Raw genomic sequence first — 19,830 nt, 5'->3', positions numbered from 1 at the left:
ATATGGGCAGATTTAATACGATTACATTTCATTAACCTCGTTTCGTTCTAGTTGACTTTGATTTTATATCCCTCTTTCAAGATACTGTCCATTTCGTTCGGCTGCTCTTCCCAGTCCTTTGCTGTCTCTGTCTGAGCTACAGTATCATCAGCAAAGCTCAGAATTTTTATTTCCTCTCTCTGAAATATACCCCATACTCTTATAACTGCAGCCAGATTTCTGTTTAAGTGGTAAATAGCCCATCGCTCCTGTATTTTTCCCCACGTAGCTGCAGAATTCCACATTCGAGAACTATTATCTGCGAAAGAGTTGCATCGAGTATAAAACCAAAGGAATCTGGCTGTTTAAGCCCTTAGGTGGGTAGGTCTTCCAAAATATTTTTATTTTTGGTAAGATCTGTACTCTAAAGAAACAAGTACCATCGTACAGTGATCACCCAGAACATTATGATCATCATCCTTATAGCCGGTATGTCCACCTTTGGCACGGATAACAGCGGCGAGGCCTCATTACATGGAAACAATGAGGCTTTGGTAGGTCGCTGGAGGGCGGGGGCCGATGAGCTCTGACGCTACGTCAGTCACACCACAGATGTGTCTGGTCGGGTTCAAATTTGGGCAGTTGGGGGACCAGCACATCAACTGGAACTCGCCACTGTGTTCCTCGAACCATTGCTTCACAATCCTGGCCTTGTGACATGGCGCACTATCTTGCTGAAAAATTCTATTGCCACTGAAAAACATGATTGTCATGAAGCCGTGTGCGTGTCTGCAACCAGTGTACGATACTCCTTGGCCATCACGGTGTGTTGCACGAGCTCGACTGGTCCCATAGATACTTACGTACCCCAGAGCATAATATAGCTGCCCCCAGCTTACTTCCGACCCACAGTACAGGTGTCAAGAAATTGCTCCCCTGGAAGACGACAGATTCACGCTCTCCCAGAGACATGACGAAGAAGGTATCGTGGTGCATCAGACCTTGTAATGCTCTGATACTGCACCAACGTCCAATGCCAATTGTCGCATGCTCATTTCAATGTTAGTTGCCAACATCATGGTGTTAAAATTGGCACATGCATGCATCGTCGGCTGCGCAGACCCATCATCAGGAGCGTTTGGTGGACTGTGTGCTGAGGCATACTTGTACTGTGCTCAGATGCTGATGTTAGTTCCGCCATAGTTCGCCTCCTGTCTTGTTTTACCAGTATGCCCAGCCTACGACGCAGGACGTTTGTAATGAAGGTGACACCCATCCGCACGATGTTTGGACGTTATTTTAACCTGGTTTAGCCATGTGTTGAGGACACTTACGACAGCACTCCTTGAACACCCGACAATTCATGCAGTTTCCGAAATGCTCGTGCCGAGACTCCAGGCTATCACAATCTGCCATCGGTCGAACTTAGATACATCACGCGCCTTCCCCATTGTACTCACGGACAGCTCCCTCACTTGTACTACATGCACCGTGCGTGTGTCTAACAAGTAGTCAATCCTCGCCAGTTGAAGCTGCTATCGCCTGGACCAGTCATAGTGATCCATGCCATTCATAGAAGGGCCCGTATCATGTAGGTCAAATATAGAGCTCAGAGTAAAGAGGTGCTAATCGCAAATAGTCTACACAGTATGTATTACTCAAGAAGTGTAGAGTCTATCTGCTGGAAAGCATTCGTTATCTCCGTGCAGCAAGGAGGAATCAAGGAGCTCTGGAACCATGGAAGATCTCTGGCACCAACAAAGACGACATTGTGCATACAAGCGATTGCTGTTTTATATTATTCACAGAATGTTAACGAGATGTTTTTGAGACAGCATTTATTAGTTGGTTCTGGGAATAGTAACTTCCATGTAACGTGTAATCATTTATGAAAGTTTGTGACAATATACAGAGGTAATTGGAACCAATCCACACTTTATTTAAGTAGAGAAGCAGTGTTTTGTTTTATAGCCGCTTCACTTATAGAAATCTGCACTGAAGTAAGAACTTCGATGCCGAGGAAAAACAGGGTGCAGCTGGCTTCCGAGATAAATCACGAGAGTTGCAAGACTGAATCTCTGCACCAATCTAATAATGGAGTGTTACGGCAATGGTGTTAGGTGTAGCTGTACGTAGTAATAAGTCGAGAACAGACGTTGCTCAAGCAATCAAAATATCGCCACCCTAGTTAAATACAGCAATCATGAGCCATTTTAATGAACACTTGTAACACTCCGGTTTGATCTTCTGACTTATCCCGCTCGATCGAGATCTGATAGCAGCCCAAAAACAGATATTAATTAATGTGACCGTGTGCCTAATGGGGCTGGCAATCGGATTGGACTGCTACGGAGTTGTTACATTCCATTTTGTCCTTCGCAAATACTGTAATAATGTACTGTTTGGTGGCAAGAAGAACAACAAACACAGCTTCATTAAACAAAACCTATATTCTTATCAAAAACCAAAATAAGGAGACAGCCACTGCCTTTGTCAATACACTGTTAATAACGGCTAATCTCAGCACAGGCCTCTTCGTTATTTATTATCGTCACACGTAATTTCAATCACTGTAATCCAACACTGCAATCCAACACTGCATCCAAATAATGCCGGCGCGGTAGACGCGAAAATTCAAATATCGGCACTGAAATATCACTGAAACACTCTGTTAAGTATACTATCTCACTTTCCCGTATAATACTAACACAAAGGGGTTGAACCGCGGCGATGGTCACTCCCTTTGTCGGTAATTTCTATCAATTGCTGGCTTCTGCTCAGCTCTGCCCGCCTCGCGGGAACCTACAACACGCACTGACTGACTCAACTCTCGCTCTCGCGACCCGACACACTAATCGATAGTTGCCCTGTCGACCTGTGTGAGTGCAAACCTAGAAGTAAGGGCCTGCGGACCCCTTACATCCCCGCCCTCGAAAACGTCTTTAGAGCCGCAGGCGAAAAAGAATCGGCAAGGGAATGAAACATTGCTACATTTGAACAAACACACAGTGTAAATAATTAATGAAATTACAATTCATCAAATAATCCCTCGACTCCGGTAGTGGGCTGCCTCCACAATAATTTTTACAAAGGGTTATACATCTCATAAACATGGCATTGTCCAAATTACAATTTTTATATCAACCAGCAATGGTCCTCTCTAGTCCAATATTGAATGAAACACACAACATATACACTCAAAAATTATTACTTAAACACAGGACATATGAATTACTATACTACATATTAGTTATTACAGGTTTTATACTCATTCTTAGATAATCTTCGACATGAAATATGCAATTCTAATTCTAATACATCACAAAACACAATGTAAATAAACCTTTCCCTGTTTCAAATGTCCATTTTACAGCTAAATGTTCTAACCATGTCCTTCCCCACTACATCAAGGAGCTTGAACACTCTCAGTTCAGACATTGGCCCTAATCGAGTTCCTCTTCCTCATCTGGGTCATTTCTGCTCTCGTGGGAGTAGTACCTTTTTATGTTTTCCACATGCTCCTTACCATGCACTCTCTTTGTCCGTGCATATTCCAACTCCACAGTGTTAGGATGACCAATTTTTATAATCCTGTACGGTCCCCTATAAACGTGGTTAAACTTATGTATTTCAGAGTTTATTTTCTTTGATCTAGCATGAACCTTTACTAATACCAGGTCTCCCACTCGGTAAGTTATCGGTTTCACTAGCTTGTCGTGTCTTGACTGTCTTTTCCTAGCTTTCTCCTTCATACGTAATTCCACCAGCTCCAATATCCTTTCCCAGGGCAATGAACTTCCTGGTGGGTAGACTACCAACTCACGAAAAATACTATCGGGTTCTTGATTGAGCAATACTTCACATGGGGCAAACCCTGTAGAATCATGTGGGAGGTGATTCCTAACCTGCTCAAATTCTTCCATATATTCTTTCCATAAACCATGCTTCCTATGACAGTAGGTTCGGCATAAACGGTTCAATTCCTTCATTGTTCGTTCTGCTGGGTTAGAAGCTGGCCTATACCTAGAAATGGCAATTTGCTCTATTCCGTGTTCACTTTGCATCTCTGTCCATTCCTTTGACCTGAACTGTGACCCATTATCACTCAAAATTCGCTTAGGAATACACACCTTTTGAAAATAGTCTTTCTCAAAATGGTTAATGATGGCTCTACTAGTAGCTTTCTTCAATGGGTAAAATTTTATGTACTTGGAAACCAGTTCTTCCACTACTAAGATTTGTGTGTAATTCCCTCGTGAGGCAGGAAGTGGCCCAAAGAGATTCACTGCAATTATGTCCTTAATTGCTGTTGGTACAATTGGATGCATATATCCTTTGTGCTGTACTGTAGTCGTTTTAGATTTTTGACAGGTCTCACATGTACTCAGTATTTTACGTATACGCCTTCCCATGTTGTTGAATGCACAATCTAATTTCAACTTTTCCAGGCACTTCTTCGGTCCATAATCCGCATTACTATAGTGCGTATACCAAATTAATTTTCTACCACATGCTCAGGCACACAGAGTTTCCAGTTCTCCTCACTCTCCTTGTTCCTTTTATAAAGTATCCCATTGTGAATATAATAAAAAGTGCGAATTTTTTCCTCTCCTGCACACCTGTATTTGTTTTTAATTGTCTTTAATTTCTCGTCCTCGTTCTGTTCCCTACGCACATTCTTAAGGATCTTCCTAATGCATTCTTCATACTGTACTCCCCTCATCAGGTTAATTCTAACTCCTTCTCCTTCCGGCCTGTCCACCAACATTCCTCTTGAGTCAGCTGGTAATCCTGACAGAGCATCAGGTATTATGTGTGTTGCTCCTGGTTCATAAATTATCTCGAAGTCATAGTCCTGTAATGCCAGGGCCCATCGCATTAGTCTGCTATGCCTCAACTTGCTTGTAGTCAGAAATGTAAGGGCCTTATGGTCAGTCACGACTTTCACATGCCTCCCGGCCAAATAGTACCGGAAACGCTTAAACCCCCACACAATTGCCAATGCCTCCCTCTCAGTAATCGAATATTTCCTCTCCCAAGCATTTAAACTTCTGCTACCGAACGCTATTGTTCTTACACTCTCACCAGCCGGCCGAAGTGGCCGTGCGGTTAAAGGCGCTGCAGTCTGGAACCGCAAGACCGCTACGGTCGCAGGTTCGAATCCTGCCTCGGGCATGGATGTTTGTGATGTCCTTAGGTTAGTTAGGTTTAACCAGTTCTAAGTTCTAGGGGACTAATGACCTCAGCAGTTGAGTCCCATAGTGCTCAGAGCCATTTGAACCATTTGAACACTCTCACCATTTCCGCTCCTCTCTATTTGGTACAAATGTATTCCTAGTCCATAGTCAGAACTGTCTGCTCCTAAATAAAAATCCTTGGAAAAATCCGGGTGGTACAATATATTTGCACTATATAGTGCTTCCTTGATATTCTCAAACTCGGTTTGGCACTCTGCACTCCAATGCCACGGCATCCTCGCTTTAGTCAATTCCCTCATACTCGGGGCATTAAGTACAGATCCTTTGACAAATTTTCTATAAAACTCACAAACCCCGAAGAATGCTCGCAACTGTTTCTTACTATGGGGGGTCGGAAAATTTCTAATAGCCTCCATTTTACTAGGATCAGGATAGATACCCTCCTCGGATATTATATGGCCCAGAAATTTTATCTTTGATTTGCCAAATTCCGACTTGTCCAGGTTTACAGTTACCCCTGCGGTTTCAAAAGCTGCCAAGATTGCATCCAGTCTATTCAAATGTTCTTCCCATGATTCGCTTGCTATCAAGAGGTCATCCACGTAGACGGTGGCCTTCTTAAGTAACTCCTCGCCTAGTATCTTATTCATCGCTCTTATAAATTCAGACACTGACACATTAAGTCCAAACGGCAACACCCTAAATTGATAGCACCTTCCTCCATAAGTAAATGCCGTATACTGGCGAGACTCTGTGGCCAATGGTATCTGCCAGTAACCAGCAGTCAAGTCGATACTACTAAGCACCTTTGCTCCTCGGAATTTTTGAATCAGTTCTTCTATAGTCTCTGGTTTGTCCCTCTCCAGTTCAATGATTTTGTTCACTGTTCGTGCATCCAAAACTATCCTCACCTTTCCATCCTTCTTATCAACGACAAATAGGGGGTTGTTGTATTGACTATTGGTCCGTTCTATAACACCAAGGTCCACCATCCTCTGTATTTCTTCATCTACTGCTCTTCGTTTCGCCTGGGGAATGGAATACTGTTTTATATTGAACGGTTCATGGTTCTTTATCTTTAGCTTACACTCCACCCCTTTCATGATACCTGGCCGTTGAGAAAATACTTTACAACGCCTGTATAATACTGTGGCTAATTTCTTCTTAGTCCTCTCATCTAGGTGTGTCATCTCCTCCAACTTTTTCCTGATCTTATCCTCTTTGTGCCTATCCTCTCGTGCTAATCCCTCAAGGTATATCAACACTTCTCCTCCTAGTTCCTCTTCCCCGTATCCCATGGTGGGTTCCTCTTCATGACACAAATTTACTCTTTTTAATTCTTCCTCTTCTTCGATTGCACTCCCCTCAGCAAACTTTAACCTCTTCTCTTCTCCCTTTCTTCCTTTGACCTTGATAGTACCTTCATCAAAACTCACTACTGCATCAACTTCATTCAACCAATCTATCCCTAAAATAATTGATGTGTTCAATCCAGCCACCACCAAAAATGTTGCTTCGTATTCTTCTCCCTCTATCTCGAAGGTAATCAACACTTGTTCTTTAATAGGTTTACTCCTTGCACCCAACATGTTCACAATTCTCACTCCACTCACTGGGAAACTAGACAAGCTAATATTTGCTTTTAGTATCTGTTCATATAACCCTTTGGATACTGCACATGCTTCACTCCCTGTATCAACTAATGCCTCGATATTCAGTCCACATAACTTGATCCCTATCATGGGTAGCATGGGTTATTTGGGAATCCCACTTATTTCCTCCAGTAGATCTTCTCTTAGGTCTCCACCATTGTCGTGTCTTAGTATGTTTACCCTGGTCCTCGTAGCTCTCACTCCCGATCGGACCTCATCTGGAGTGTCATTCAGTTTTCCAGTCTCTCCACCTCTTCTATATGCACCGTGTCATTCATTCGCCTATCCCATCTTCTCTCATGATCTCTTGGTTCTTCACTCCTTCTCCAATCATTTCTCCATTGACGTTCACCACCATGGTTCCTGTACCTATGACCACCACCTCTTCCTCTATAATTAGACGAATTACCAAAATGATTCCTTGGGTCATTACCTCCCCCTCGGTTTTGATCATTAGCTTGATTGTGTCCCTGTGATCGAACAGATTCCAACTGTTCCAGTATCTCCATCAAAGCCTCCCTATTTTTAATTAGGCTCCCAGATACAGTTTCTTGCATTTTCTGATTCAATCTTCTTTTTATCGCAGATATCATTACGTCATCACTCAGGGGTTGTTCTAGGGTCTCGTTCAATTCCCACAAATGTTCGGCAAACTCTCTCAACGTTCCTCTCCATGTACTAAGTGACTTGCGATGGAGTAGGTCCTCAATTGCTGCACATTGATGGCTTTTGGACCAGTATTTCTTCAAGAATTCCTCTTCAAACTGATCATAACTAGTAGTCCCTTCCTTCTTCCTGACCCCCCAAGTGAAGGCCTCGCCTTCCATTCTATCTATTGCAAATTGAATCTTGTCTGAGTCCTTAAGATGTGCTGGGAAAACTCCTTTTAGCCATTTCATAAATATCATAGGGTGCAACCCTCCATTCGGTCTAAATTTCTGCCATGTATTATTTTGGACGCACCGATTATCACTGCTCATCAATGTAACGACCTTACCTCCCCCAATGGCTAAGGTGGCGTTGCTAATTCGTTTATCAATTTCTTCTGTCTTGCTCTCCAATTGCTGCACTCCCTGTTGTAACTGCCTGACCTCCATTTCAACCCTCTTGTTATCCTCTTCTCGTTGCACGGCTATGGCATTTCTCAGATTGACAGCTAGCTGGTTTTGCCTATCTCCTATCCCCTTAACCGCATCATTGCATTGTTTCTGCATCTGCGCCACCTCGGCGATTCGATGATTGCAATTTGTTTCCACTTCGTTGATTCTTTCTCCCAATTCGGCTTTCGTTTCTTCAATATCGTCTTCTATCTTTTTTGTTAACTTTCCTTCCACCTTCTCCACGTCTCCCTGGACTTGGTCTATACTCTTCTGCAGCTTATTCTCTCTCTCGTTGATATCCATTTTCAACTGTTCTTGTAGCTCCTGTATTTCCTTCTTCAGATTACATTCCATCTTCATCTGCGATGTTTTGATCTCTTGTGCTATAGTTTCTTGTAAACTTTTCTCTAACGATGCGTTAGTTCCTTGTAAACGCTTCTCTAACGATGCGTGATTTTCTTGTAAACTTTTTAGTGATTCTCTTGTTTCTTGTGAACTCTTCTCTAATGATTTGGTCCCCTTTAGCAACTCTGCTAACATTGACCGTATATCTGCATCCTCTGAAATTGGCTTATCTCTCGTCGTTTGTCTCGGTGTCTCGGGATAATTAGTTGAATGTGCTAATGGGCTATCTAATGACAATCCACAATTACTGATTCCCGAATCATCTCTGTCTTCCTGTCCTATCCCTTTCCTTTCAACTACTGCCTCACAAAACTGCTTATCTTCAGTAGACATGTTTGTTTATTTTTTAATGCACAGGTAGGTAATACAAAGTAACCTCTAGTAACCCAAAACACTCCTAATTACCATGAAACTAATCGTACCTCAAGTATTTTCAGTTAATCCCTAAATTGATACAATATGCAATAGCATCGAACATAACAACTCTCAAAACCTAATCACTCCAAATATCAATTTTCACATATACAGAAAATGTTTTAAATAAGATAAATCATACCACTCATAAAATCTATACATGTAAAATCCCCAAAAACAATGAGCATATCTGTATAATTACCATTTAGACAGTGCAGTGTGCATAAATAAGTATGCTATATTTCAGAGTATGCTTCGCAAATTTTTCGGAAATTACTACAACTGGGCACTTGTCCTAATGTAAATATCAGTTAAAAATTGTTTATTTATCACGAAGACTGCACACCGCAATTTAATCTTATGTCAACCAGTCGTCTTCACTCACCAACTGACGTTACCACGAGTCGCGATGTTTTGACGTTTGAGGTGGGCGTGGCGCTGTACTGCCGCTGGAGCTGCGTGAGGTTGCGCTGCTGTTGCAAGTCGTCGTAGTTCTCCGTCGGCCGCTCCGTGGCGCTGCAGGCGGACGTAGTTTGTAGTTTGGCCGCTAGGTGCCGGGACTGCGCTCGGTGTCTCGAAGTCCAGTCGCTCAGTCGGCCGCTCCGTGGTGGGATGTTGTGTGAAATCACCTCGCGGATCGAAGCTCTTTGGTGCAACTGCTACACGGGTCTGCGTGACGTCACTCAATAATTGTGTCGCCACAATACATTGTCGTCCGCATAGCAGTTTATGGGTCCACACGAAGCTGTCCGATTTTCACTATTTAAAAAGCAATTCCAGTCAAAATATTATCACTAAACACTTCTTTAAAACTTTTGTGACGAATTCTTGGCTCGTTTTGGGCGTAATAATGTTCACACATGTCTTTCTTTAGTGTTCACTTTTCACAGTTTTTCGTGCGGATTTACGCATTTGCACATTATAACACAGTTTGTTGACACTATTATTTTCATCTAAAATGGCAAGAAAAAGTTTAGTCACAATCGTAAGGTGCTATTACTTCGTATTGTTCAAAATGCACTGTTCCTTGTCGCGATTTTACAGTTCCTACTCTGTCTCGATCCAAATTGAAAAAACACTTTCTTGCGTTAAGCAAGGTAAAATTATCTATTGTTCTTTACTACTCGTCCGAAAATTGCACTAGTCCTGTCACGGTCGCCAAGGGTGTAACACTCCGGTTTGATCTTCTGACTTATCCCGCTCGATCGAGATCTGATAGCAGCCCAAAAACAGATATTAATTAATGTGACCGTGTGCCTAATGGGGCTGGCAATCGGATTGGACTGCTACGGAGTTGTTACATTCCATTTTGTCCTTCGCAAATACTGTAATAATGTACTGTTTGGTGGCAAGAAGAACAACAAACACAGCTTCACTAAACAAAACCTATATTCTTATCAAAAACCAAAATAAGGAGACAGCCACTGCCTTCGTCAATACACTGTTAATAACGGCTAATCTCAGCACAGGCCTCTTCGTTATTTATTATCGTCACACGTAATTTCAATCACTGTAATCCAACATTGCAATCCAACACTGCATCCAAATAATGCCGGCGCGGTAGACGCGAAAATACAAATATCGGCACTGAAATATCACTGAAACACTCTGTTAAGTATACTTTCTCACTTTCCCGTATAATACTAACACAAAGGGGTTGAACTGCGGCGATGGCCACTCCCTTTGTCGGTAATTTCTATCAATTGCTGGCTTCTGCTCAGCTCTGCCCGCCTCGCGGGAACCTACAACACGCACTGACTGACTCAACTCTCGCTCTCGCGACCCGACACACTAATCGATAGTTGCCCTGTCGACCTGTGTGAGTGCAAACCTAGAAGTAAGGGCCTGCGGACCCCTTACCCACTCCATGATTTATATCGATAATAGGTTGGTGATCATAATATTCTGGCTGGTCAGTGTATACGTACATGTGCGAAGATGCTTTCCTACGTTTTGTCAGGAGCAAATACCACCAACGAGGAAAATCCTGAGAATTATGACAAATTATTCAAACCAAAAATAACTGAGTAAATTTGTGGGCGATGGAAAATATTAGAAATTTAAAGTTTTATTATGTGTACTGTATATGGTCAGGGAAGGGGGAAGAAGGTTGTTACATGTGCCCCGTGATGACAGTGTGCACGAGGTCGAGCTGTCTGGACTTGAGAGTGGGCATCCAGGGTTGTCGTTAAATGACAGAACAGGAAACTAGGCACAATAAATAGAATATATTTCAGGGTCGGAAGTTACCAGGTTTAGGCCAATCTAGGAGGTCGAACAATTAATTGAAATGGGCAACGGAAGTGGAAGCGGTTCATGTTAACTTATGTTGGTGACCGGTCGTGAAAAGCAGAGCTGGAGGGTCTGCCTTCCGACAAGACGTCTGTTCTGTTCGAGATCTGGATCACAAGAGAGAGAGGCGACTGTGTTCCGCACCGCAGAACACTCCAACATTCACACACGTGACCGGTATCCCACGCATGCTACTGGCTAAAACCAATGGCGTGAATTCGCTAGCAGTTTCAGCAGAGATCTCAGGGCATCTCTCGACAGCAGCGTTAACTGGACAGAACTGCCTTTGTTCTGAAAGACAGGCAACTTGAGTCACGTAGGCACAGCGTAAGTTGCCTTAGGAGTAAACTTGTAAAGATTTGATAGCGCCTTTGAAATACATTTTTTTAACAAATTTCCTAAAATATTTCTTGATTGGCTGCCACAATGTACATACACTACAGGCCATTAAAATTGCCACACCATGAAGAAATGCAGATGATAAACGGGTATTCATTGGACAGATATATTATACTAGAACTGACATGTGATCACATTTTCACGCAATTTGGGTTCATAGATCCTGAGAAATCAGTACCCAGAGCAACCACCTCCGGCCGTAATATCGGCCTTGATACGCCTGCCCATGCAGCTTCAACACGATACCACAGTTCATCAAGAGTAGTGACTGGCGTATTGTGACGAGCCAGTTGTTCGGCCACCATTGACCAGACGTTTACAGCTGGTGAGAGATCTGGAGAATGTGCTGGCCAGGGCAGCAGTCGAACATTTTCTGTAGCCACAAAGGCCCGTACAGGATCTGCAACATGCGGTCGTGCATTAACCTGATGAAATGTAGGGTTTCGCAGGGTTCGAATGAAGGGTAGAGCCACGGGTCGTAACACATCTGAAATGTAACGTCCACTGTTCAAAGTGCCGTCAATGTGAACAAGAGATGACCGAGCCGTGTAACGGATAGCACCCCATACCATCACGCCGGGTGATACGCCAGTATGGCGATGACGAATACACGCCTCCAATGTGCGTTCACCGCGATGTCGCCAAACACGGATGCGACAATCACAATGCTGTAAACAGAACCTGGATTCATCCAAAAAAAATGACGGTTTGCCATTCGTGCACACAGGTTCGTCGTTGAGTACACCATCGCAGGCGCTCCTATCTATGATGCAGCGTCACGGGTAACCGCAGCCGTGGTCTCCGAGTTGATAGTCCATGTTGCTGCAGACGCCGTCGAACTGTTCGTCCAGATGGTTGTTGTCTTGCAGACGTCCTCATCTGTTGACTCAGGGATCGAGACGTGGCTGCACGATCCGTTGCCATGCGGATAAGATGCCTGTCATCTCGACTGCTAGTGATACGAGGCCATTGGGATCCAGCACGGCGTTCTTCCCTCCTGAACCCACCGATTCGATATTCTGCTAACAGTCATTGGATCTCGACCAACACGAGCATCAATGTCGCGATATGATAAACCGCAATCGCGATAGGCTACAATCCGACCTTTATCAAAGTGTGAAACGTGATGGTACGCATTTCTCCTCCTTACAAGAGGCATCACAACAACGTTTCACCAGGCAACACCGGTCAACTGCTGTTTGTGTATGAGAAATTGGTTGGAAACTTTCCTCATGTCAGCACATTGTGGGTGTCGCCACCGGTGCCAACCTTTGGGAATGCTCGGAAAAGCTAATCATTTGCATATCACAGCATCTTCTTCCTGTCGGTTAAATTTCGCGTCTGTAGCACGTCATCTTGGTGGTGTAGCAATTTTAATGGCCAGTAGAGTATGTTACTAATAACACAACTATGATGACCATTTGTTTTATGAGAAGTATTATCCTGTTCTTATAGAAAGACTTTTACGTTTACCGAAGTATCCCCTTTTCGCGTTTCATTTATTATTGACAATGTTTGGAAAGTTCCAACAAAAAACTTTGTAGCTTATGAAGTCTTTCACAAGAGTCTGTCGTCTTTCTTTTAACATAGAGATTCAGCTGCTTGAAAATTCAGTGATACTGATGTCTGTGATGTGTCCGCCCCATTACAAATACAGTGAGGGATTTACCGACAGTTTGTTCTGTTCCGCAGGTGGCGCTGGTGTCCACGGGTGTGGGTTGTGCAACGAATACGAACCCAACTATTTACTCGCGCACAGACACGCACATGCACTGGATTGTAAGAACAACTGATTTATTGAGGGCAAACAGCGTGTCTCGCCGACCAAATACGACCGTGCTCCTCACGCTGACCATGGCCCTCTCAAGGATCTGCTATGCGTCGTAATGTAGGTTGCTTCCGAAGGTCAACTGGAAGCAGCTTGTCTCACCACTGTCAGCAGGTTAATGAGATTAAAACTGTGGTTACAAATTTGACTCTGCCTTTTTTTTTATTTATATGGAAGAGAGACAAAGCTTTCATGTAATTGATTCGGACACACACCACGCATTCATATAACTGATTCGCCTCCATGAACAATAAATCCACGGCATTCAGTGAGGATACCTACTTACGTTCGATGTCCAGTGAAGATGCAAAATAGGGAACACGGAGGATATGAAAGGGGAATGCGGATAGGTGGCGCAAGGTGGGAATGTGAGTCAGCTGGGGAGCGTGCTGTGGTACTCCATGCGTTAGCGATAAACATTGTGTTTGGGTGGCACAGTGGTTAACGTAGTTGCTTAGTAAGCATGAGATCCCTTATTTGACTCCCAGGCTGGCACATATTTTCACTCGTCGCTGCTCATTCCTCACCATGTCTCCATGCAGCTGATATCATTAGGTCTATCACTTACCTTTCCATCTCCCTTCAACTTAAATATCCGAAAGAACTGACATCATGCATTCATGTATGTAACAAACACGCTAGAGATACACTTGGACGTCTCACCATAAAGTTTCGCATTTGACTGATTGGCTCAACAAGCTACAGCAAAGTGCTAGTCGCATGGAATGAGAGACGTTGAAAAAAAAAAAAAAAAAAAAAAAAAAAAAGAGTACGAAGGTCGTTGCATGTGTGTAGGATCAGTTTTGATATTGTAGTTACTCTCAACAATGATTGGAGGACAAAACGCGTTTGCTTTTCAAAACAAATTCGTTGAATGCTATGCGTTCTTCTCTACATTCTGCTGGTGCACAGATGGTAATTTATAATTTTGTACGCTGGTTAGGAGAGAGAGTGCTGGTGTAGTACACAAGTAGTTCAGGCCGGTAAATGTGTAGCGAAACTGTGTGACTCAGGCCTGAGGCAGGGGAAAGGATTTCACCACACAGTGACGTCGCTGTGACAGTTTATGGAAATGCAATGTAGGTGCCGACGCGAAGGATCAGATCTATAGTTGTTGTCGCAATCTACAACGTTGATAAAATACAGCGGTGCATCATGTGAAGACAATTTACGTTGGAACTGGACAATGAGGTTGCAGTTTCCGATATAGACATCTGCTGTCTATACATTCTTCATAAATGCCTTGGGAAGGAAACACTGACGGCAAGACTTTCTTATTACGGTGGAAACGTCATGATGCAACAGCTACGGAAGTCACAAAATTTGGCGTTAAAGAACCTAATCTCTACTACCAAATGTACATCCAAGGCAAATTCTGCAGAACGAGAGGGTACAGGAGGGAGTGAAACTCCTACTGTGGCACAGTTTCGTTGTTCGGCGTGGTGCCCGACACCTCAGCATCTACTGGGAAGTCACTGAAGAATGAGATCAACAGCGTTAGCAGTGAGAGTCAGTCAAAATCGTGGAAACTGGAGATCTACCAAACACACAGGAGACACCACCCAAGCATCCTGCCGATTCAAGGGCACATGTCGGTCACACACTATCTGGTGGTCAAAACTTATGAAATCAGCATGTAAAGGACCACTTTCATCTCAAAGAACTAACTAACACCCAGAAAATCGCTCTGAGATAATTATAATTGCTTTGGACGTGTTATTATTTACTTATACACTGAGGCGACAAAAGGGACATAAGTATACGCTCGTGGACACATGGTGGTAGTATTGCATACAGAAGCGAAAAAAGGCCAGGGCATCGGCGGAGCTGTAATTTTTACTGAAATAATTCCTGCGGTAAGGTTTCCGACGAGATTATGGCCGTACGAGGGGAATTAACAGACTCTGAACGCGGAATCTACTTGGAGCTAGACGAACAGCACGTTCCAGTTCGGAAATCGTTGTTGTTGTAGTTGTGGTCTTCAGTCGTGAGACTGGTTTGATGCAGTTCTCCATGCTACTCTATCCTGTGCAAGCTTCTTCATCTCCCAGTACCTACTGCAACCTACATCCTTCTGAATCTGCTTAGTGTATTCATCTCTTGGTCTCCCCCTATGATTTTTACCCTCCACACTGCCCTCCAATACTAAATTGGTGATCCCTTGATGCCTCAGAACATGTCCTACCAACCGATCCCTTCTACTGGTCAAGTTGTGCCACAAGCTTCTCTTCTCCCCAATCCTATTCAATACTTCCTCATTAGTTATGTGATCTACCCATCTAATCTTCAGCATTCTTCTGTAGCACCACATTTCGAAAGCTTCTATTCTCTTCTTGTCCAAACTATTTATCGTCCATGTTTCACTTCCATACATGGCTACACTCCATACAAATACTTTCAGAAATGACTTCTGACACTTAAATCAATACTGGATGTTAACAAATTTCTCTTCTTCAGAAACGCTTTTCTTGCCATTGCCAGCCTACATTTTATATCCTCTCTACTTCGACCATCATCAGTTATTTTGCTCCCCAAATAGCAAAAGTCCTTTACTATTATAAGTGTCTTATTTCCTAATCTAATATTCTCAACATCACCCGACGTAATTCGACTACATTCCATTATACTCGTTTTGCTTTTGTTGATGTTCATCTTATATCCTCCCTTCAAGACACTGTCCATTCCGTTCAACTGCTCTTCCAAGTCCTTTGCTGTCTCTGACAGAATTACAATGTCATCGGCGAACCTCAAAGTTTTTATTTCTTCTCCATGGATTTTAATACCTACTCCGAATTTTTGTTTTGTTTCCTTTACTGCTTGCTCAATATACAGATTGAATAACACAGGGGAGAGGCTACAACCCTGTCTTACTCCCTTCCCAATCGTTAGGAATTCAAAATTCCGAGATCCACAGTGACAAGAGTGTGCTAAGAATACCAAATTTCACGCATTGTTTCTCATCACGGAGAATGCAGTGGCTCACTGCCTCCACTTAACGATCGAGATCAGAGGCGTTGTCAGCGCTAACAGACAAGCAACAATGCGTAAAATAACAGCAGAAATCAATTTAGGACGTACGACGAACGTATCCGTTAGGACAATGCAGCGAAATTCGGCGTTAATGGGTTATGGCAGCAGAAGACCGAAGCCTTTGCCAACAGCACGACAACGCCTGCCTGCAACGCCTCTCCTGGGCTTGTGACCATGTCGGCCAGACTCTAGACGACTAGAAAACCGTGGCCTGGTCAGCTGAGACCAGATCTCAGTTGGGGAAAGCTGACGGTAAGGTTAGAGTACGGCGCAGACCCCACGAAGACATGGACCAAGTTGTCAAGGCACTGTGAAAGCTGATGGTGACTCCATAATGGCGTGGACTGTGTTTACGTGGAATGGACTGGATCCTCTGGTCCAACGAATCCGATCATTGACTGGAAATGGTTATGTTCGAATACTTAACAATTTTGTACTTGGAGACCATTTGCAGCCGTCCGTGGACTTCACGTTCCCAAACATATCATCGGGCTGTAGAACATTGTGGACAATTAGAGCGATTGGTTTAGCCACCCACACGAATCTCATCGAACATTTATTGGACATAATCGAGAGGTCAGTTTGTGCACAAAAGCCTGCACCGGCAACAGTTTCGCAGTTATGGATGGCTATGGAGACAGTATGGCTGAATATTTCAAGAGGGACTTGCTACGACTTGTTGAGTGTATGTCACATTCAGTTGCTGCACTACGCCGTACAAAAGAAGATCTGACGCGATATTAGGAGGTACCTCATGTCTTTTGTCTTCTCAGTGTAGACTAATTTAATAGTGTGACAGTGCAGAGAATTAATCCACGTCCGCCAACAAAGGTTTTAGTCTGATAATTTGTCTCGCGCAAGGCACTTCACCATGAGGGCGTGGATTCTGGCAGTAGCTTTTAACTCACCCTAATTAGAAACAGGGGTGTTAAATTGAAGAAAAGTTTACAGATTTAAAACCAGAAACACATAAAATACTATTCTCTCCGAATAACTGGCTTGGCTTCGTATTTTCGTGACCGTGAAGATTTGGCGTATCTCAGCTGCGTTAATTTGATTTGCACTGGGCAGTCGGACTTTTTTAATGAAATGATATGCAGGTTCTAGGCAGTTACTGCAAGTCGTAGTTATCTCGGTGAGACGGCAACAGTGGGGGCTTAGAAATATCGCCCATGCCCGTTCTTCGTATTCATACAACAAGACTCACCCATATTTCCACGTGGAAACATGTCAATAATATATCAAAGAAATTAGTGTTAAGACGTAATAATAAAAGACTTATTACTTGAAAGAAATCAAATCTTATTCAGATTTATACGTTTTTACAGGGCAGCCCAAGGCCATGGAGAGAAAAGGGAGTGGCAAAAGGAGAATCAGAAAAGACATAGAGATCACATCACAGGGATACTGTAATTTGTACGCCTTCCTGTACATTTTGAAACACAGTGGATTCATGTTTTATAGACAAGACGCCTTTCTTTTTCATTAAGGTCTCAGTGCATAATTAATGCATTACATTTAGTGAAAGTATTAAGTCTACAACTTTGCTTCCGCCGTTTTGCAGTAGACGGCATTAGTGGAAAGTAGTAGCGGAAGTTATGGGTCGTAAGTGTCATTCAGTAAGCTTAGGCATTTGAGAACATAATGCCATCAAAATATTAGCCGGTTTTTGATTGCATCTTAAAGTTATTCTCGGCTGAATATGTCAACTTACGAGCCCAATTCTCTTCATCTGCGGGAGGTTTCAATTTCCTGCTTTGATATGAAGACATCTGCGGCTGAGGCTCATAAAAAGCTGGGTAAGACTTATGATGAGACGCCTGTTAGTGACTATAATTTGCTGAAAATGGTTTCCATGCTTCAAGAATGGTGATATTGACGTTGAACATCGGCATGGTTGTGAAAGAGAGAAAGCTTTCGATGCTACTGCAACCGACGGCAACAATCACGGGAGAACGTTATCAAAAGCAATTGATGTGTTAGAGTCGATCACTGAAAGACAAACGGCCACAATACAGTGACAGACATGAAAAATGATATTGCAGCAAGACAGTGCACGACCCCAAGTCGAAAATACTGTCAAATCATACTTGGAAACGTTGAAATTGGAAGCTCTACCCCACCTGCTGTATTCTCCCGATATTTCTCCCTCTGACTGCCGCCTTTCTCGATCCATGGCACACGACCCAGCTGACTAGCACTTGCAGTTATATGAACAAGTGCAAAACTGGATCCATTCATGGCTCCTCTCAAAAGATGCCCAGCTTATACACAGCGGGGTTCGTATGCTGCCCTAAAGTTAGGAGAAAGCAGTGGTCAGCGACAGCCAATACTTTGAATCGTAAATTTGTTGTAAGTTTTTCACAATGGAGTCTATACCAACGAGAAAAAACGGCAGAAGCAAAGTTATAGACCTAGTAATTTTACTAGATGAAGAGGAACAAGAAAATGTACTCATATCTGATTGTACTTTTCCCTTTGATTGAGGCAAGGAAATACTATTTACTTTCGTAATCAAACTTTGAAGTCTTTCACTGACTCCACGTGGCCAAGAATGATAAATATTTAGTATCCTGGATGGACCGAAAGTTCAAATGAGTGCTTATTCCTGGCCAGAAACCGTTATTCACTAATTTCGTTATTAAATCTATAGATTGTTCAGACACCCATAGATAAAAGGTGAGACTGTCTTTCATTATGGTGTATTGTTATGCTCAGTAGTCTTAAATTCCGAAAAGGCGCAGCACTTAGGTCATTACCGCATAGAATAGTTGTACACTAACTTTAGTTCTTCTGCTTATTTAACACTTAGTACCAAATCACAAATGGTTTGATTCCGTTTATAGTCTTTTCTGTAAAAAGCTTGGATAAAATTTAATTAGTCGTTGTTATTAATTAAAATTTTGGTGAGGTCTTCAGCTGCATAGGACTAGTGACGTGGACACTGCAGACGAAGGACCAGGTGCCCAGGATTGCAGACGCGATGGAGTGATGTCTCAGGATCTCTCATCGAAGACCATCCAGGAAGGTTACTCGGAATTAGTGGACAGGATACCTCTAGGCCGTTCAGGCTAAGGTTCCATGGGTTGTGATGAGTTGTGATGAGATCTATATTCGGTGGACAAAATGGAAAAAAATAGATTCATATTACGATCGTTGTGCACAAAAATACCTACATGTGCGCAAGAAAAATTTGTATGAAGGTCTAATTAGTTTATTTCCTCTTCGTTTGGAAATAATTGTTACTATTTGCATCACGATTTACTTGTAAGGAATTCTCGTGAGCATAGCTTGAGACTGTAATGTTGTAGTATTATCATGACAGTGTTGGCTTGGGTAGAGTTTATTTCCAGAATATCGTAAACAGTTACTAGTCACGGACCAGTCTAGGAATACTTAAACACAGACACAGTTTACTGTGTTTCTGTACACAGTTTGCCTCATTTTGTCAAATTTAAAAACACTTCTTATCACTCCGTAGAACGTTAAGAATGCAGGCCACAGAGAGAACAACCAACAACAACTGAGTTTAA

General features: G+C 42.9%; 1 protein-coding gene across 1 annotated transcript in view; it reads left to right on the top strand.

Moving 5' to 3' along the window:
- The window catches only part of LOC124775179 (transmembrane protease serine 9-like), a 236,125-nt gene extending 222,799 nt beyond the window's left edge, over nucleotides 1-13,326 (top strand). The window contains exon 7 of the mRNA XM_047250019.1: nucleotides 13,132-13,326. Coding sequence (XP_047105975.1) covers nucleotides 13,132-13,326 — 195 coding nt within the window. The remainder of the gene's footprint in view (nucleotides 1-13,131) is intronic.
- The last annotated feature ends 6,504 nt before the right edge of the window (nucleotides 13,327-19,830 follow it).

This window comes from Schistocerca piceifrons, chromosome 2, assembly GCF_021461385.2.
Source record: "Schistocerca piceifrons isolate TAMUIC-IGC-003096 chromosome 2, iqSchPice1.1, whole genome shotgun sequence".
Classification (NCBI taxonomy): domain Eukaryota; kingdom Metazoa; phylum Arthropoda; class Insecta; order Orthoptera; family Acrididae; genus Schistocerca; species Schistocerca piceifrons.
This window is presented reverse-complemented; position numbering and strand designations above follow the sequence as displayed.